The following is a 19,958-nucleotide window of genomic DNA, read 5'->3' as shown; positions in this document are numbered from 1 at the left end:
GCCGCACTTGATTGATCAAGAGCAAGAAGCTAAGCACCCATGCATCAATCATGAGCTTAATGGCCAGCCATGTCCTCGTCCTCCTATCTCTGCCTCTGATCTTTCTCGGAACACCAGCCACCGGCATCCCCGACATGTTGGACCACGGCCGCAACATCACTGACGGCGAGACGCTCGTCTCGGCCAATGGGTCGTTCACGCTGGGTTTCTTCTCTCCCGGCGTGACCACCCGGAGGTACCTTGGGATCTGGTTCTCCGTGCGGAGACCACCGTGTGCTGGGTGGCAAACCGGGAGCGGCCCCTCAATGACACTTCCGGCGTGCTGGTGCTCAGCGACACCGGGAGTCTTCTCGTCCTAGACGGCTCCGGGCAGGTCATTTGGTCCTCGAACTCAACCGGTGCCAGTTCGGCGGTGGCGCAGCTGCTGGAGTCCGGCAACCTGGTTGTCTTCCACGACCAGAACAGCAGCGCCGTCCTGTGGCAGTCGTTCGACCACCCGTCGAACACCTTGTTGCCTGGCATGAAGACCGGCAAGAACCTGTGGACCGGAGCCGAGTGGTACCTCACGTCGTGGCGATCGGCCGACGACCCGGCCCCGGGACCCTACCGGCGAGGGACGGAGACGGGCGGCGGGCTGCTGGAGAACGTCTTGTGGCACGGCGGCGCGAAGAAGTACCGCACGGGGCCGTGGAACGGCCTCTGGTTCAACGGCGTCCCCGAGATGCCGTCGTACGCGGACATGTTCGCGTACCAGCTGACGGCCAGCCCCGGCGAGATCACCTACGGCTACCGCGCCAAGGCCGGGGCGCCCTTGTCGCGCGTCGTGGTCCCCGAGGACGGCGCCGTCGAGCGCCTGGTCTGGGACCCCAGCAGCCGGGCGTGGAAGACCTTCTACAGCGCGCCGCGGGATGTGTGCGACGCGTACGCCCGGTGCGGGCCGTTCGGCCTGTGCAACGTCGACGCGGCGTCCACGTCGTTCTGCGGCTGCGCCGAGGGGTTCAGACCCGCGTCGCTGGCGGCGTGGCGCATGAGGGAGGCCTCGGGCGGGTGCCGGCGTGCCGTGCCGTTGGACTGCGGCGGCAACGGGACGACGACGACGATGGACAGCTTCGTGGTCGTACGGAGCGTGAAGCTCCCCGACACGCAGAACGCGTCAGTGGACACGGGCATCGCGGTGGAGGAGTGCAGGGAGAGGTGCCTCGCCGACTGTTCGTGCGTGGCCTACGCCGCCGCGGACATCCGAGGAGGTGGCGGTGCTGGCAGCGGATGCATCATCTGGACACATGATGTTGTCAACATCCGGTACGTGGACAAAGGGCAGGACCTCTACCTTAGGCTCGCCAAGTCTGAACTAGGTATGTCCGAGTGAACAGTACTCAAGTGTGTTAGCATTTTCTTCCTGGAAAACTTCAGCTGTAGCGACTGAAATCTGAATCTGTCAACCGTCCTTAGAGGATGATGCCAGGGACAACAAAAGGAAGAGAAATGCCGTCATCGCGCCATATCTGTTGTGTGCGCCGTTGCGGCCATTTTTGCTGCTCTGGCCTTCATTATCTGCAGGAATATGAGAAACAAAACCTGGTGTCTCGCACGGGCATCTCGATATAATGGCGTTGCTGATATGGAAGCAGACAAGCCTCTGGATGCTGCGGCTATCGTCTCCGTTGATCTGGCCACCGTAGAGAAGGCCACAAGGAATTTCTCCAAGAGGAATGTGATCGGCGAAGGTGCCTTCATTATCGTCTATGAGGTCTGCAGACTCTTTGTACTATGTTTTTTTTGTCCAGAAAGAAGACCAGCACACAATTCAAATTTGTAATATGCAACGGGTAACACATAACCAGCTGACTGTTTGCAGGGTCAGCTACCGAATGATCATCCTCTGGGCGAAGGATTACCTGGGAGAAAGGTCGCCGTGAAGAGGCTTAAGGTTTCCTCCCTCCAAACAGGGCCCTGGACGACTTCATGAGGGAAGTGGCGGTCATGTCCAAGCTCCGGCACGACAACCTCGTCCGGCTCCTCGCGTTCTCCGACCAGGCCAACGAGCGGGTGATGGTGTACGAGTACATGCAGAACAGGAGCCTGAATCTCTACATTTTTGGTACGCGCTGGCTGTGCATTTCTTGATGCATTTCTAGCTATTGCTAATTTGCTATCCTAACTGTTCCAAAAAAAGTAATTTGCTATCCGACTCAAAAACTTCATTGCTTGACAAAAAAAATGGAACTGACAGGCAAACCCAGTGTTCGTGCTTCACTGAGTTGGGCGACGAGGCTGGAGATCATCCATGGGATCACTCGAGGCGTATGCTACCTTCATGAGGGGACTGGCCAGATCGTGATCCACAGAGATCTGAAGCCATCCAATGTGCTTTTGGACAGCCGATGGAAGCCTAAGATATAGCAGACTTCGGCACGGAGAAGCAGTTCCGCGCCGATCAGACAGGGACGCAGACCGTAGTGGTTTCACCGTGAGTAGCTTCTGCTCTTGTGATCGGAGCGCGTACGCACCTAAAAAACTTGAGCACTGACGACTGACACGGCCGAGTTGTACGAAGGGGATACGCGCCGCCGGAGTGCGCCAAGGACGGGGACGTGACGCTGAAATGCGACGTCTTCAGCTTCGGCGTCGTGCTGCTCGAGGTCGTCAGCGGCCGGAGGAACAGCGCCGAGCCGAGCCTCGTCTCGCATGTGAGCACACGGCGACGTCCTTCGCCGTCGTCGGCAGCATCCGTTCAGATGGCCGTACTGAATCTGCAGTGATTTTGCAGGCATGGAAGCTCTGGGAAGAGCGCAGGATCATGGACCTCCACGACGCGGCGGTGCCGCGGCCTCGCGCCGACGCCGACCTCGTGTCCGAGCTGCGGAGGTGCATCCAGATCGGTCTCCTCTGCGTGCAGCGGTCACCCTGCGACAGGCCTGCCATGTCAGCAGCTCTCGCCATGCTGACAAGCAGGACCTCGCAGCTGGACCAGCCAAGGACGTCTGTGATCGAGCGTGGAACTGAGAGGCCTCTTGCCGCCGGTGAAGCGACCGGCGGCGGCGCCATCGCGCAGGACCCGTCGTCTACCGTAGTCAATCTCATGTGATTGGGCCGGACCTATGCTGACTCTCTCCCCCGTGGGCCTAGCTAGGTTCACGTCCGGCCCGGCTGAAGAAAGGTCGGTCCAGCAAACAGTCTAGGTTCAGGAAATAATCCCCCACGCTCTCCAAACCAACCAAGAATGCACATAACAACAGCAAATTAATATATCATTAGGTTTGGATTAATTATTTAATTTTATTCTCATTTGATGATGCTAAAGAGAATGAGAATGATCAGCTTTATCCTTTTCTTTTTGCAAAAAAGAGAAAAACTATCTGATTTACAAAATTCTGATCTGAACTAGTTACGAGTACAGACAAAGAAAGGAAGGAAAACAAAGGCTATACAAGGAACAAAAGGAACTCACATAACAAGGGACACCCTGCCACAGCTAAAATGACCTTTTGAGCATATCCCCAAATCGAAAGGAATAAAAGGATTCAGTTCACACATCGTAAATTTACCCATGCATGGTTATTCTCACACCTTTCCTGCAGAATTTGCCTTGACCTTGCTATGAGAGGTAGATCGTGTGGCTGCCGTTCGACGTGCTGGATGCTCCTTCCTTCGCCGAGTGATCTGCCTCGCGGAGACGAGGCTCGGTCATGGCGTCGAACACCAACCTTTTAGGCGCACGGATCTGCGAGCTGCTGTTGTTGAGCATTGTGACCACTGCGCAGATGGTAGGCCTGTCGTTGGGCGATTGTTGCACGCAGAGAAGGCCTATCTGCACGCATCGATCCAGTTCGAACAGGAGCTCAGGCTCCGGTTGGGCCACGGCTGAATCTAGAAGCTCAGTGATCCGATGCTGATTCCAAGATTCCCAGGCCTGCAAAGCGTTAAACGTTATGCTTGTCCATTCCAAAAATGAAAAAAAAACGTCTTCCAGGATTTCTGTCAGCAGTGTGCTCACATCAGAAAGGAGCGTTGGTGTGTTTCTATTCTTTCGGCCACTGACTATCTCCAGCAGCATAACTCCAAAGCTGTACACATCGCACTTGAGCGTTAAATACCGTTCCGTTATGTATTCTGGAGCCGTGTACCCCCTTCGGTAAAAAAAGAGAACAATTCAATACCAAAGCCTTAACAGTAAAGGATTCGTATCGGTAAAAAAAAGGCCATCCTACTAAAATTTTTCATTGGTGTGTAATCTGAAAATATTCACAAAGAATAAACTAAATGAAATGATGACAAAAGTAGTGACAAAATGAGGCCATCCACCATTCTTTGTCTCCTTCGGAATTAAGCTATAAGATAGAACTAAAAAGGAGAGAGTTCTGATTTTGATCATACGCTGTTTGTACTAGTGTTGGATTTGTCTGGTCAACAACAAAGAGTTTTGCAGTGCCGAAGTCTGCGATCTTAGGCTTCCAATTGTCATCCAGAAGAATATTTGACGGTTTCAGATCTCTGTGAATCACTTCCTCGTTTAGTCCATGAAGATAAGCAACACCTTTCGCAACCCCTCGTATTATTTCCAGCCTACGCTCCCAATTCAGCAAATCACGAAGTTTGGGATCTTCTCCTGTTAGTTCCATAGATAGCAGGTGAGAGCTTTAAAGAAGATTATATGATCATACACATATTAATGTACACTGTGTATTATGGTGTACCAAATATGTAGAGGTCCAAACTCTTGTTCTTCATGTACTCGTAGACTAGTATCCGCTCATTCCCATCCTTACAGTAAGAAAGGAGTTGAACAAGGTTGCCATGCTTGAGCTTCGACATGACCTCCACTTCTCTCATGAAAGCCTCACCACCTTCATCGAGTAGAGGAGATTGTATGATCCTCTTCACAGCTACCTTTCTACCATCAGGTATGCGCCCCTGGGATGTTATATTACAGTACACTTACTATTAAACCGACTTCGAACAGTCAAGTATGCGGTCACATTTTCATGGATATGATACTAACCAATTGGTCATTGTTAAGATTAATAAGTTTTGACATTATATTGACAAAAAAGAAGCAATGGTTGAACATGTTTATTTATTGGAGACGCTGAATAATGATGCCCTAAATGACAAGTGAATTGGATATGGTCAAAGACAGTGCATAGCAAGAGCTCGCCTATTAGTGGTGCTGCCACGAATGTCATCTATTTTAAAAATAAAATAAATATTGTAGGACAAAGTCTGTCACATTTATAGCCAATAAAAAGTAGCCACAAAGTAGAAAAATAGATTCCAACAAAAAGGAAAGAAAGATAACACAAAATCTGTCAAGTCCCAAACAGGTCGACTGAAGCACAATAACAGGTAAGCTAAAGCTCAAAATCTGATAACAAACCCAATATATACACTACAAACTAACACTAACTCAAATCCCAAAAAAATAACAAAAACACGGATATTAAGGATGTATTTGTTGAACTGTAAGTGAAATAATATTAATGAAATTTGCATGTAAGGGTGTAATTGTTGAACAATAAGTGACAAAATAAATAATGATCTTGTTGGGCTTCAAATGTTAACCAGTACTCCCTCCGTTCTCTAATATTTAACACTGATTACTTCAATTTTGAAATAGTTAACCCACATCAATTATCAGAGAATGGAGGTAGCAAATATACAAAGGCGGTTTACCGGCAAAGGCTTCAACTCAATAAAGAAAAAAAATCCAACATCATAGCAAAATATCACAAAGAAATTCAAAGGTCATAAATCTGTTATTTTTTTGAAAGAAAATTTACGACAAATTAATAGCAGAGCCTATAAATTAATAAAAATATAGTATCACACAAACCTCATATACAACTCCAAATCCTCCACGACCAATGATATTGCTTTCGGAAAAATACCCTGTTGCCTCCCTCAAAGTAAGCAGATCAACATAAGGGACAATCGGAGCAGGAGCAGAACTAGATGTGACACTGTGAGCAGGACTAAGCTGATGTTCAATACAAGGGAAACTGAGAGCACAACTACGAGCACCTGGAACATCCAGCGTGCTGTGGATATTAGCATATGCTGCAGTAATTAGTAAACGTAAAAATTGAAATGATGAGAAAAAAAAGAAAAAAGAAAGAAGAGACAAGCATGGTTGCAATTTACCTGAAATTGTTGATCCCCTCCGCCTCCTAATCACAATTAGGACCAAAACAAGGACAATCACAACGACGACAGCTACCGATCCACCAACAACCGGCGCAGTAGGAAACGCCTGTGGCGACGAGGGCGGCGGAAGCTCCGACTTGGCCAACCTCAGGTACAGATCCTGCCCGTGGTCGACGTACCGGACATCGACGATTTCATCTGTCCACATGGCGCAGCCGCTGCGGACGTCGCCATCCCTGATGTCCGCGGCGGCGTAGGCCAAGCACGAGCAGTTGGCGAGGCACCTCGCCCTGCACTCCTCCAGCGTGGTGCTCCTGTCCACGGACACATTGTGCGCGTCCGGAAGCTTCACCGCGCGCAGCAGCAAGAAACCATCCGTCGTGGCCCCATCTCCGCCGCAGTCCAGCTTCACGTTCCGGCGGCATCCACCCGAGGTGTCCCTCGAGTCCCACGCCGCCGGCGACGCCGGGCTGAACCCCCTGAGGCAGCCGCAGAACGATGTCGACGCGGCGCCGGCGTCGCACAGGCCGAACGCCCCGCACTTGCGGTAGGTGTCGCAGACGTCCCTGGGGCCCTGGAAGTAGGTCTGCCATGCCCGGGCGTCGGCGTCCCACACTAGGCGCCTCACCACGCCGGTGTCCAGCAGCACGATGTAGGTCAAGGGCCCGCCGGGCTTCGTGATGTAGCTGTAGGTTGTCTCGCGCGGGCTGATCACCATCTCGTACTCCATCACGTTCGTATACGTCAGCACCTCCGGGATGCCGCTGAACCACCTGCCGTTCCACGGGCCCGCGCGGTACGTCTTGGCGTCGCCTTCCCACACGATGTTGTCGGGCAGCCCGCTGGTGTCCAGCGCACGGCGGTAAGGTCCCGGCGAGGGGTCGTCGGCTGAGCGCCACGACGTGAGGTACCACTCGGCTCCGTTCCAGAAGTTCTTGCCCACCTTCATGCCGGACAGCATGACGTTCGACGGGTAGTCGAACGACTGCCACAGAATGGTGGTGGTGGTTCCTTGGTTGTGCAGCACCAGGTTTCCAGAGTTAAGGAGCTGGGCCTCCACGGGGGAGGTGCTTGTGGAGTTGGACGACCACGCGACCTGTCCGGAGCCGTCTCGCACGAGAAGGCTCCCCGTGTCGCTGACCACCAGCACGCCGGAGTAGTCGTTGATGGGGCGGTCGCGGTTGGCCACCCAGCAGACGGCATCGCGGGACACGGTGAACCAGATGCCGAGGTACCTCTTGGTTGACACCCCGGGGGAGAAGAAACCCAAGGTGAATACGCCGTCGGCCGAGACGAGCGTGTCATTGTCAGTGATGTTGCGGCCCTTGCTGAACGTGTCGATGGCATCTCCGGCGGTGAAGGCTCCGTGGGAAAGTAGCAAGAGCAAGAGCAGAAGGCTCAGAAGGTGGATGATGGTTGTTTCCATGGTGTGGGATGGCTCTTGCATGCTTGGGCGTCGAGACATGGATATGAAAGAAAGGTTAGAACTTAGAACAGTAGTTCATTTAGAACTTAGAACAGTAGTTCATGCTTTGTAGTAAAATTTGGGTGAAAAACATGCATTTTAACTCAAATAGAGAGAATCATGCAAGCTAGCATTGAACTTTTCATTTGTTTTTTTATGTTTTTTTGGAAACAAGGGAACGGATATGGACGTGTGGTACACCTGCGATCTCGTTCAGATTTTCTTGGGGCTCTTGCGTACCCACCAAATTCTTCTTCGTGGAGTCCGAAACGGCACCGGATTGGATCTGCATCCAACTTCTTCCCGTCTTTGGAAACTGAGATGGATCCTTGGTCTCTTCTCGAGGCCCCTACCTGCTGGCTTTGGCTTGCCCTTCTCCACTCGATCGAGGCCACGCACTCCGTTCTGCTCGTCAGTCGTCACAGCCACAAACAGGAGCAGTTGCAGTTGCGGTCGCACGGGGATTAAAAACTCAGAGAGTTAAATGGAAGGAAATTCTCTATGTTCTTGGTGAGATGTGATGACTCGAACGGTCAAGCCTGCCGACGTGGATGCACAGGCCCTGGGCATGTTGGTCCTGGCCCTGTCGGTCGGTCCGAGCAGCCAAAGCCGCCTTCTCCCCTGTTCTCTTGCAGTTGTACATGTTTGCATGACGGCTGAGCTGATATCGATTGGATGGCAACTAGCTATCTAGGACAGTTCTAACCATATAATAATAATAATATCTGCTCGCGCATATTACAGGTATAATCATTCCTCATGATCCAGCTATGGCCGTTCCTTTCCTTGATCTGTCGTCTACCATAAAAGAGGTCACAGGAGATTTTGCCATAGTTTATTACTATAAGGTGTTCCATCTGTTTTGTTTTTCGATTCCTGCACAGCTCCACGTAGTCTACCTGCTTATACTAGAAGAGAATGCAATTCTAATTTTGGTATGGAGCAGAGCAGGCATAGTAACCCATTACCTGTAACATCTCAACCGTCAGGGGAGAATTACCTGATGGGAGAACGGCTGCGGTAAAGCGGTTCAAGCCCTCAACCCTCACCGCCAAAGGCAAGAGCGATTTCACATGGGAGGTGGGGGTGATAGCTAGCCAGGCTCAGGCATGGCAACCTTCTCCTCTGCGTGCAGCGCTCACCCGGCGACAGGCCTGCCATGTCCGCAGCTCTCGCCATGCTGACCAGCAGGACCTCGCAGCTGGACCAGCCAAGGACGCCTGTGATCGAGCGTGGAACTGGGAGGCCTCTTGCCGCCGCTGAAGCGACCGGCGGCGGCGCCATGGCGCAGGACCCGTCGTCTACCGTAATCAAAATCAACCTCACGTGATTGGGCCGGACCTATGCTGACTCTCTCCCCGTCGGCCCAGGTTCACGTCCGGCCCGGCTGAAGAAAATTGGCCCAGCAAACTGTTTAGGTTAAGGAGATAATCTCCCGCCTCTCTGAACCAACCAAGAATGCACATAACAACAGCAAATATATCGTTTGTTTGGATTAATTGTTTCGGTTTATTCTCATTTGGTGATATTGAAGAGAATGAGAATGATCTGCTTTACTTTTGCGAAAAAGAGGGAAGTTGTCTGCTTTACAAAATTATGAACCAGTTATGGGTACAGACAAAGAAAGGAAGGAAAACAAAGGCTATACAGGGAACAAAAGGAACTCACATAACAAGGGACACCCTGCCACACAATGAAGAAACTAGGGTACGCAAAACAAAATGATTTCTTGAGCATATCCCCAAATCGAAAGGAATAAAAGGATTCAGTTCACAAATCATAAATTTACCCATGCGTAGTTATTCTCACGCCTTTCCTGCAGAATTTGTCTTGAACTTGCTACGAGAGGTAGATCGTGTAGCTGCCGTTTGATGTGCTGGATGCTCCTTCCTTCACCGAGTGATCTGCCTCGCGGAGAGGAGGCTCGGTCATGCCGTCGAACACTGGCCTTTTTGGCGCACGGATCTGTGAGCTGCTGTTGTTGAGCATCGTGACCACTGCATACATGGTAGGCCGGTCGTTGGGCGATTGCTGCACGCAAAGAAGGCCTATCTGCACGCATCTGTCTAGTTCGAACAGGAGCTCAGGCTCCGGTTGGGCCACGGCTGAATCCAGAAGCTCAGTGATCCTATGCTGATTCCAAGATTCCCAGCCCTACAAAGCGTTAAACAAATGCGTTATGCTTGTTCCAAAAATGAAAAAAAAACGTCTTCCATGATTTCTGTCAGCAGTGTGCTCACATCAGAAAGGAGCGTTGGTGTGTTCCTGTTCTTTCGGCCACAGACTATCTCCAGCATGATAACTCCAAAGCTGTACACATCGCACTTGAGCGTTAAATACCGCTCCATTACGTATTCTGGAGCCGTGTATCCCCTTCGGTAAAAAAAAAGAAAGCAATTCAATATCAAAGTCTTAACAGTAAAGGATTTGCACTGGTAAAGAAATAAGCCTACTAAGATTCTTCGTTGGTGTGTAATGTGAAAATATGCACAAAGAACAAACTAAATGAAATGATGACAATGGTAGTGACAAAATGAGGCCATGCACCACTCTTTGTCTCCTTCTGAATTAAGCTATAAGACAGAATTAATAAGGAGAGCTCTGGATTTGATCATACGCTGTCTGTACTAGTGTTGAATCTGTCAGGTCAACAACAAAGAGTTTTGCAGTGCCAAAGTCTGCGATATTAGGCCTTCAATTGTCATCCAGAAGAATATTGGACGGTTTTAGATCCTGTGAATCACTTCCTCGTTTAGTCCATGAAGATAAGCAACACCTTTTGCAACCCCTCGAATTATTTCCAGCCTACGCTCCCAATTCAGCAAAGCACGAAGTTTGGGATCTTCTCCTGTTAGTTCCATAGATAGCAGGTCAGAGAAGATCATGATCATACACATACTAATGTACACTGTATGTATTATGATGTACCAAATATATAGAGGTCCAAACTCTTGTTCTTCATGTACTCGTAGACTATTATCTGTTCATTCCCATCCTTACAGTAAGAAAGGAGTTGAACAAGGTTGCCATGCTTGAGCTTCGACATAACTTCGACTTCTCTCATGAAAGCCTCACCACCTTCATCGACTAGAGGAGATTGTATGATTCTCTTCACAGCAACCTTTCTACCATCAGGTATGCGCCCCTGGGATATTACAGTACGCGTATTATTAAACCAACTTCGAACAGTCAAACATGTAGTCACATTATATTTTCATGGATATGATACTAACCAATTGGTCATCAAAATTTTCTTAAGATTAATAAGATTTGACAATATATTGACCAAAAAGAAGCAATGCTTGAACAAGTTTACCGGAGACGCTAAATAATGATGCCCTAAATGACAAGTGAATTGGATCGGATATGATCAAAGACAGTTCATAGCTACAACTCGCCTATTGGTGGTGCTGCCAAAAATGTCAAATCAACTGGCCTATTGCTTCAACTCGATACAGAAAAAATAATCCAACATCATAGCAAATTATCACAAAGAAATTCAAGGGTTATAAATCTGATGTTTTTAAATTTTTTAAAAGAAACTTTACGACAAATTAGTAGCAGAGCCTATAAATTAATAAAAACAAAGTAGCACACAAACCTCATATACAACTCCAAATCCTCCACGACCAATGATATTGCTTTCGGAAAAATACCCTGTTGCCTCCTTCAAAGTAAGCAGATCGACAGAAGGGACAATCGGAGCAGGAGCAGAACTGGATGTGACACTGTGAGCAGGACTATGCTGATGTTCAATACAAGGGAAACTGAGAGCACAACTACGAGCACCTGGAACATCCAGCGTGCTGTGGATATTAGCATATGCTGTTGTAAACATAAAAATTGAAACGATGAGAAAAAAAAGAAAACAAGAAAGAAGAGACAAGCATGCATGGTTGCAATTTACCTGAAATTGTTGATCCCCTCCGCCTCCTAATCACAATTAGAACCAAACCAAAGACAATCACAACGACGACAGCTACGGACGCACCACCATCACCAGGGTGAAGGCCCTCAGAGAATAAACCATTATCACCGCCAGCGCCGTCGTTGCCGATGATGTCCCACACCGGACTAGCCAATGTCATATAGAATTAGCCGCCGTGATCCGTTGCAAGCTGTGTAGCTACCAGGCCATCGAGTCCGCTTGCGCCTCCTCACGAATTTGCCCTACACCAGACCAACACCCGCCGATCAGGGCTGGCCACCATAGGTCGCTGCAAGATACCTGAATAGCTGCCTCTGGCCATCCATCTGTTGCACAACGTTCACCAAGATCTCATAAAACACTTTTGGAGTCCAAGCCACCCAGTCACCTCGTCGAAGAAGCAGAAATGTCGCACGGGGCCTCCGGCAACCAAGAAAAAGACCACCACCGCAGTCACTTCGGCAAGGCACCTCCGCCGGCCTCCTCTTACCACGCTGGCCTCTGCCAACTTCGTAGTCACCTCTGGCGCACGGTCAAGCCCCCTCAAGCGCCAAGCAGAGGTCTTGCCTTCCCAACACTGCGGCGACATCCACTGCTTGGCCACCATCTGCCACTGCGTACACCCGCCCCTCAAGTCCATGACTTGGTGACCGCCCACTGTACCACCTGGCCCCGTACCCCAAGGTCGGGATCTAGCACCGACATGGCCGACACAATGCATGGCCGCTCGCCGTCAAACCAACCAGTGAAAGCTCCAGCGCATTGCAAAGAAAGGGAACTCCAAAGGCGGGCATCTTCAGGAAGAACATGATGCTAAACCGCGCCAACACCGCCCGTCCGAGACGGGCAAGGTTTTCACCCGGAGAATCCACCATCAAAGCGAGGAGGGTGCCTTGACAACGTCCTTAGTAGGAATACGGTGCCCAAAGCATCGCTGTTGTCGGCTTAGCGTACTGCCGAGCAGGATTTCTCCCGGCATCCACCTGCCTGCAGCCGCCACAAGCCCATCTCACTGCCAACCATGGCCACCACCACCACCAACCTCGCCTTCTGGACCGCCTATTGCCGCCGCCACGCGGGCATCGCCGAGCGACTCGCATATTGCTGCCACACGACCACCTCCATGCCCCGCACGCGGCCTCCGCTCCCTGCAAGCTCCACACCCGCCTTACCGCGGCCGCCGCCGGGAGCACATGGCCAGCCTAGCCGTGTTGGCGTGAGGCCGGCAGGCCGCCTCCCTAGTCAGCCCTGCCACGCCGGCGCCTGCAGACACCGCGCAACCTCTTGCGCTGCCAAGCTGCCTCCACTCTCTGCATCGTCACACCACCTCCACGCGCAGCCACCATTCGCTGCGTGGTGTTTGCGCCATCACGTCAGAGCCTCCGCCAGTCGCCCATCGCTGGGCGTCAATCCCGCACCATGCCATCACCCCCGTGTCTGGGAGCAGCCACCGCCAGCGGATCCGGCCGTGGGGACACCGGATCCACACTCGCCGGCGCCGGATCCGGCCTTCCTCGCTGGCGCCGCCATGAGCTGTGCCCCTTTGGCGACCGAAGCGGCCGCGCCCGCCTGAATGCGTAGGGGAACGGGGCTGCCCCGCCACCATCGTCCTTGCAGGCTGCACGGACTTCTGGCAACCAGCTCAGGCGGCAGTGCGGCGAAGGGAAGGGAGGAGGGAGGGGGTGGCGGTGGCGGGACGCCCTCCCGTGTCGCCCATGTAGGAGCGATGTGTGCCTTAGGTGGTGACAATGGGAACTGAGGGTGTGTTCGTTTTCTACCCTCTAAATTTTAGACCCATCATATCAAAGAGAATCTTGTCATTTAGAAATATTAAATAAAGTCTAATTACAAAACTTTTTGCACAGATGGATGCTAATTCACGAGACAAATTTAATGAGCCTAATTAATCCATAATTTGCCACAGTGATGCTACAGTAATCATCCGCTAATCATGGATTAATATATCTCATTAGATTCGTCTCGTGAATTAGCCCTGAGGTTCTGCAATTAGTTTTGTAATTAGACTTTATTTAATACTTCTAAATGATAAAATTCTCTTTGATGTGACCTCTCTAAACTTTAGATCTCAGGAAACGAACACACCCTGAGAAAGGATTGCCTATACAATTAGGACTTGAACTTAGGGTCTGTCCGTTTCCTACCCTCTAAACTTTAGACCCATCATATCAAAGAGAATCTTGCTAGTTAGAAGTATTAAATAAAATCTGTTTATAAAACTTTTTGCACAGCTGGGTGCTAATTCGCGAGACAAATTTAATGAGCCTAATTAATCCATAATTTGCCACAGTGATGCTACAGTAATCATCCATTAATCATGAACTAATATACCTCATTAGATTCATCTCGCGAATTAGCACTAGGGTTCTGCAATTAGTTTTGTAATTAGATTTTATTTAATACTTCTAAATGACAAGATTCTCTTTGATGTGACCCCTCTAAACTTTAGGCACCAGGAAACGAACACACCCTTAGATCGGTGCCAGGCCATCTAGATTATAGAGGCAGCTAGCCACAACTTAATTTAATACAGTCCCATGCTGGTGGTCAGAACTTGTGTTGCAGTTTTTCAAATTGGCTCCAATCTCATCCTGCACCGTCCGTCCTGGTTTGGTTGATCGACTTTTTTTTGAGGAAATTTGCTTGATTGACTTGACAATGAACGTACTTGATTGGTGAAGTCTTTCTACTCAAAATGGTTCCAGGTGCCTTGTCCTACCCCTTTCAAATTCTTCAGAGCTTCTGCAGCTGCTTGGTACTTCCAATGCCGTTCAAATATATAAGTTCACGCGCTAACTGTTGCGTAGCTTGGAGGGTGACGCCTTAGAGTATTTCTAATGTACGGCAGGTACCACATCCAGTCATAAGTTCATGCTAAGACCGGTTCCTTACTACCAGTCACGCATTGAGTAGGCAATTTACGCAGATAATTTTATATGATTTTCAGGATTTATTACTCACCTGTTGCAGTTTCTTTTTCCTCAAATGATGATGCTATGTTTATGGTAACTGAATGAGTATGCCATTCTTTAACCCCAGAATTAATTGAATCCGCGAAGAGTATATTTTGCTATGTTCATAGTAAATGACTAAATGCACGGCACCTCCATGATAATTGTTTGACAAGTAGCTCAAATATAGGCCAATTTCATGCTGTGAGGATGCTACCATGCATCTACAAGTTCTGACCTGTATTTCAGCATTAAGAAGTTGCTCTTTCGTGATCGTGGTGACATGGTTCCTTAATCAGTAAAGCTTTCTCTTTACTCGGGAAATTACAAAAAAAAACAAAATGCATCCGTGAGGCACCCAAACTGAAAGGATTTCTCTAGAATATCAAAGCTAAAAAGATCAATCTATCTCACAAATCACACAAACACAATAACCCAATGCAACTTCATTCACACGTGCTAGAAAAGTTACCACCTAGCTATGTGAGATATACCGAATAGCTGCTGCGTGACGTGCCAGATGCTTCCTGCGTTGAACGATCCGCTGCTTCGTGGAGAGGAGTCTCGGTTCTGCTGCCCAACACTGGCCTCTTAGGCGCACGGATCTGTAAACTGTTGCTGTTCAGCATCGCAACTACTGCAGACATGGCAGGCCTGTCATCAGGTGATTGTTGCACGCTGAGAAGGCCTATCTGCACACATCTCTCCAGCTCAAATAGGAGCTCAGGCTCCGGCTGGGCCACGGCTGGATCAAGAAGGTCGCTGATCGTGCCTTGACTCCAAGATTCCCAGGCCTAAAAAGTGGTGAAAACATATATTTATGCCCATTTCATGAACATATTGGATGGGGATGGTGTTGCAGAGTTTTCTTTTGTCAGAAATGTCGTACTCACATCAGAAAGGAGCGCTGGGGTGGCTGTGTTCCTTTTCCCACTGATTATCTCCATCAAGATGATTCCAAAGCTATACACATCGCACTTCAGTGTCAGGTGCCGTTCACTAGATAAATACTCTGGAGCCGTGTACCCCCTTCAGTTAACAGAAAACATGTCAGTCAACTGAGGCCCCTCACACGCTGTTATGGAAATGTTGTCTTGCAGTTCAGAATGAAATGCTTAGCTAGTATTTTTTTTATCCTAGTTAACAAATGTCATTTGCATGCTTTGTTTACAGCTACAGTTGCTGTTAGTCTCATTGAACCTATAATAGGGTTTATTTGTTTTAGTATTCATCATTATGGTTCTACTGTATGTTCTAGATGCATGATTAGTAAATATTTCCTTAGGTGCATTTTACTATGCTCCTTTGGATGGTAATGATAAAATGAGGCAATGGATCAATGTGATGTAAGTAGAAATTTAACACCAGACACACTTGATTTATTTGAAACACTAGCTGAGTGGTTGGGGTTTGAAGAAGCATACGCTGATTTTATTAGTGTTGGATCTGTCTCATCAACAACGAAAAGTTTTGCGGTTCCGAAGTCTGCGATCTTCGGCCTCCAATGGTCATCCAGAAGTATATTGGATGATTTTAGGTCCCTGTGGATGACTTCCTCGCTTAGTCCATGAAGATAAGCAACGCCTTTGGCAACCCCACGAACTATTTCCAGCCTTCGATCCCAATTTAGCAAAGCCCGGAGTCTAGGATCCCCTCCTGTCAGTTCCATAGGCAGCATATGAGAGCTTCAAATTCACATGAAGATTATGATCATTGGTACTAAGCGCAACAAATAACATTAAGTACCAAATATGTAGATGTTCAAGCTCCTGTTCTTCATGTACTCATAGACTAGGATTCGCTCCTTCCCATCCTGGCAATAAGAAAGGAGCTGAAGAAGGTTGCCATGCCTGAGCTTTGACATCACTCCCACTTCTCTCATGAAAGCATTAGCGCCTTCATCAGTAAGAGAAGACTGCATTATGAGTCTCTTTACAGCAACTTTTCTACCATCAGGTAAATGGCCCTGGTGATTGTGCAACCTGATGTCATGTAGCCGACTTTTTGAACAGTAAAGTCTAGTACTTCGGTCCAAGACAAATGTTGCGACAGAATATGAGTGATCAAGCACTGAAACCATAATTACTAGTACGAACCTCATATACGATTCCGAAGCCACCGCGACCAATGATGTTGCTTTCAGAGAAATCTCCAGTAGCCTTCTTCAAACTAGACAGTTCAGAAGAAGGTACGGTCGGGGCAGGAGTAGTACGCTGAATAAAACCATCAGGGGTACTTGGAGCTGTAGGCAGAATAATACTAGCTATGAGGAGCGGCAATACTCGACATAATGCAGTTAGAGACTAGCATTGACACTTTGTTGCCCTCTTTTTTAATCTTGGATTCTGAATCAACAGGGAGATCGATCAATAATTTACCTGTGTTTGAAGGTCTCCGGCGCCGGCGCCTCCTGATCACAACCAGGAGCAAGAAAGCAACAAGAAGAATCCCGACGAGGGAACCTACGGCACCAATGACGGGGCCAGTAGGGGCCCGGGACCGTGACGGCAGCGACGGGGGCAGGGCCGGCGGCGGCGGCTGGAGTTCAGACTCGGCCAGCCTCAGGTAGAGATCCTGCCCTCTGTCGACGTACCGCATGTCGAGCAGATCATCGGTCCACATGATGCAGCCGCTACCATCACCGCCGGCGCTGATGTCCGCGGCGGCGTAGGCCAGGCACGAGCAGTTGGCGAGGCACCTCGCCCTGCACTCCTCCACCGTGATGCCCGTGTCCACCGACGCGTTGTGCGTGTCCGGAAGCTTCACTCCGGGCACCGGCACGAACCCGTCCGTCGTGCTCCCAGCCGCACAGCTCAGCGCCACGTTCCGCCGGCATCTGCCGGCGATCCTCCACGGAGACGCCAGGCGGAACCCCCTGATGCAGCCGCAGAACGACGCCGACGCTGCGCTGACGTTGCACAGGTTGAACGCCCCGCACTTGCCGTAGGCGTCGCAGACGTCCCTGGGCCCCTGGTAGCTGGTCTGCCATGCCCGGCTGGTCGCATCCCACACCAGGCGCTTCACCTCGCCGTTGTCCGTCAGCACGACGTAGGTGAAGGTGGCGCCGGGCTTGACGTTGTACCCGTAGGTCACCTCCCGCGGGCTGATCACCATCTGGTACTCGAACAGGTCCTGCTGGTAGGTCAGCACCTCCGGGATGCCGCCGAAGCGCACGCCGTTCCAGGGGCCCGTGCGGAACGTCTTGGCGCTGCCTTGCCACACGATGTTGTCGGGCCGCCCGCTGGTGTCGAGCACGCGGCGGAAGGCCCCCGGCGACGGGTCGTCGGCGGAGCGCCACGACGTGAGGTACCACTCGTCCCCGCTCGACAAGTCCTTGCCCACCTTCATGCCGGACAGCATCACGTTGGACGGGTGGTGGAAAGAATGCCACAGGACAGTGGCGCTGCCAGGGTTGCGCACGACTAGGTTGCCGTTGTCGAGCAGCTGCGCCTCCACGGGAGATGTGCTGCTGGAGTTTGATGACCACGCGATCCGGCCGGAGCCGTCCAGCAGGAGAAGGCTCCCCGTGTCGCTGACCATGAGCACGCCGGAGTTGTCGTTGAGGGGGCGCTCGCGATTGGCCACCCAGCAGACGGCGTCTCTGGACACGGAGAACCAGATGCCGAGGTACCTCTTGGTTGACACCCCGGGGGAGAAGAAGCCCATGGTGAATGCGCCGTTGGCCGAGACGAGCGTCTCGTTGTCGGTGATGTTGCGGCCCTTGCTGAACGTGTCGGCAACGCCGTCGGCGGCGAAGGCCCTGGGAGGAACTAGGAAGAAGGAGATGAGGAGAAGGCCGAGAAGGTGGCTGCAGGTTGTTTCCATGGCTTAGGATGGCTCTTGCTAAGCGCCGAGCCAGACGTGGATGTGAAAGAAAGCTTAGAGCCGCAGGCATAATGCTTGCTTGGTAGCTGAAAGTTTTGTATGAACGTGCTAATGGATTTAACTAAACGTGGTTAGACCCAAGGAATTGTGAGTTCGAACTTCGAAGACTACCTTACACATTTTTCAATAAAATACTTTTAACTTTTGGGTGAAGGGGAAGTAGTGTATTTTACTCCGCCTCGAAGCTAGGTCCAAAGTTCTTCAAAAAAGAAGCTAGGTCCAAGCTTGATCTTTTACCACTTCATTTTGTTTATTGCAGCCTCTTACATAAGAGATATGATTTACGAACAATTCAAACTCCAAGTCAATTGGCTACTTGCAATTCTTTGAACGCAGCCCTGTTTGTTTTATGTTCCATATTTCCATTCTGTGGGTCCGTGCAGATGACATGATTACAAAGTATTACTACAGACAAATGAAGTCAACTTGATTTGTAGCTTTTTTTAAGGAAAAAGTATATTTTTCACCCCTTAAGTATTACAGAAGTAGGACATTCATCCCTCATATTTCGTTTGGTGCAAATCAACCCCTTAACTAAATAAAATGGTGTATTTATCATCCCCGCCTTAGTCTAACAATGGTTTAGTGCCATCTAATGGCGGTTTATATCACGCAATCATCTAACTAATCCTTGCTTAGCAATGTAATATGCTAGGTTGAGGATATAAAATCCAAAAAAATTCCGTAAATCCTCTAAATTGGGTACCCTATAAAAATTTTTATCGGAACAATAGCGATTGATTCAACATTACACATGGCTAAGTAATGATTAGTAAAATAATTACATGACCTAAACTAATATTATATGACACTAAATCATTGTTAAACTAAGATGGGATGATAAACGCACTGATTTAGTTAGTTAAGGGGTTGATTTGCACCAAACGAAACATGAGGGATGAATATCACATTTTTACAATACTTGAGAGATGAAAAATATACTTTTTTATTTTTTTAATTTAGTCGACTTGATTGGATTTGTTCCTCATTTTGTTGAGGTAACTTAAGATGATTATAGTGTTGCTCACTATTGTAATGTGGTGGTTGGCATGAAACACTTAATAGTGCATCTCAAAAAGAGTGCCAATAATTTAGTTTCAGCTTAAGTCAAATTATATTAAGTTTCACCAAGTTTGTAAAGAATAATATCAACATTTATGACACCAGATAGGTATACTATAAAATATCTTTCACTAAAAACTTAATGATAGATATTTTGAATTATAAATGTGGTACATTTTGTATAAACTTGGTCACACTTAAGATATTAAATTGACTTACAACAAATTTAGAATGACACTCATTTTCAAACGAAGTATGTCAGAATATCATTTCATGTTGCTTGAAAATGATACACTGTAATTCATCGAAAGTTTGTTAAAGGTGCACCCTATTTTAATGGAAGAGATGCAACTTTTCTTACGAAATATGGAATGTGTCAATTTTTTAGGGGATGCCAATTTCTCGGATAAAGGAAACAAAGGCAGGGATAAGTAGAGCAGGACTTGCCTATCAGTATCACACAGGTGGTGAAATGTCCCCGTTGACCATGAAATGTCCTGGACGG

General features: G+C 49.1%; 3 protein-coding genes and 1 pseudogene across 4 annotated transcripts; 1 reads left to right on the top strand and 3 right to left on the bottom strand.

Moving 5' to 3' along the window:
- The first annotated feature begins 107 nt into the window (after positions 1-107).
- LOC112900877 lies at positions 108-3,088 on the top strand (annotated as a pseudogene).
- A 295-nt stretch (positions 3,089-3,383) lies between these two features.
- Positions 3,384-7,570, bottom strand: LOC112899659 (G-type lectin S-receptor-like serine/threonine-protein kinase At4g27290). Of its 2 annotated transcripts, XM_025968222.1 has the most exons (6): positions 6,142-7,570; positions 5,834-6,021; positions 4,698-4,914; positions 4,378-4,609; positions 3,998-4,130; positions 3,384-3,913 (listed from the first exon to the last, which is right to left on the bottom strand). In XM_025968222.1, exons 1-6 carry the CDS (start codon positions 7,568-7,570, stop codon positions 3,599-3,601), a joined length of 2,514 nt encoding a protein of 837 aa, XP_025824007.1. In that variant the 3' UTR covers positions 3,384-3,598. The 2 variants fall into 2 exon arrangements, with proteins under 2 accessions (XP_025824007.1, XP_025824006.1); XM_025968221.1 differs by having other exon boundaries at positions 3,384-4,130.
- A 1,878-nt stretch (positions 7,571-9,448) lies between these two features.
- On the bottom strand, positions 9,449-9,957 carry LOC112900875 (putative receptor-like protein kinase At4g00960). The gene is made up of 2 exons (XM_025969658.1): positions 9,850-9,957; positions 9,449-9,763 (listed from the first exon to the last, which is right to left on the bottom strand). The coding sequence occupies exons 1-2, from the start codon at positions 9,955-9,957 to the stop codon at positions 9,449-9,451; spliced, it is 423 nt and encodes a 140-aa protein (XP_025825443.1).
- Positions 9,958-14,797: 4,840 nt separating this feature from the next.
- On the bottom strand, positions 14,798-18,187 carry LOC112901276 (receptor-like serine/threonine-protein kinase SD1-8). The gene is made up of 6 exons (XM_025970153.1): positions 16,885-18,187; positions 16,603-16,748; positions 16,253-16,472; positions 15,931-16,162; positions 15,400-15,535; positions 14,798-15,300 (listed from the first exon to the last, which is right to left on the bottom strand). Exons 1-6 carry the CDS (start codon positions 18,170-18,172, stop codon positions 14,986-14,988), a joined length of 2,337 nt encoding a protein of 778 aa, XP_025825938.1. The 5' UTR covers positions 18,173-18,187; the 3' UTR covers positions 14,798-14,985.
- Positions 18,188-19,958: the final 1,771 nt, after the last annotated feature.

This window comes from Panicum hallii, chromosome 7 (genome assembly GCF_002211085.1).
Source record: "Panicum hallii strain FIL2 chromosome 7, PHallii_v3.1, whole genome shotgun sequence".
Lineage (NCBI taxonomy): Eukaryota > Viridiplantae > Streptophyta > Magnoliopsida > Poales > Poaceae > Panicum > Panicum hallii.
The sequence above is the reverse complement of the archived record's forward strand: the minus strand, read 5'-3'. Positions and strand labels throughout refer to the sequence as shown.

Coding starts and splice junctions, on each gene's coding strand:
- LOC112900875 (XM_025969658.1), bottom strand. CDS start 9,957: ATGGAGCGGTATTTAACGCTCAAGTGCGATGTGTACAGCTTTGGAGTT. Junction 9,764..9,849: donor CACCAACGCTCCTTTCTGAT/GTGAGCACACTG, acceptor AACGCTTTGTAG/GGCTGGGAATCTTGGAATCA.
- LOC112899659 (XM_025968221.1), bottom strand. CDS start 7,570: ATGGAAACAACCATCATCCACCTTCTGAGCCTTCTGCTCTTGCTCTTG. Junction 4,915..5,833: donor GATTTGGAGTTGTATATGAG/GTTTGTGTGATA, acceptor ATAACATCCCAG/GGGCGCATACCTGATGGTAG. Junction 4,610..4,697: donor TTTGGACCTCTACATATTTG/GTACACCATAAT, acceptor TGGAACTAACAG/GAGAAGATCCCAAACTTCGT.
- LOC112901276 (XM_025970153.1), bottom strand. CDS start 18,172: ATGGGCTTCTTCTCCCCCGGGGTGTCAACCAAGAGGTACCTCGGCATC. Junction 16,473..16,602: donor GCTTCGGAATCGTATATGAG/GTTCGTACTAGT, acceptor CACAATCACCAG/GGCCATTTACCTGATGGTAG. Junction 15,301..15,399: donor CCCCAGCGCTCCTTTCTGAT/GTGAGTACGACA, acceptor ACCACTTTTTAG/GCCTGGGAATCTTGGAGTCA.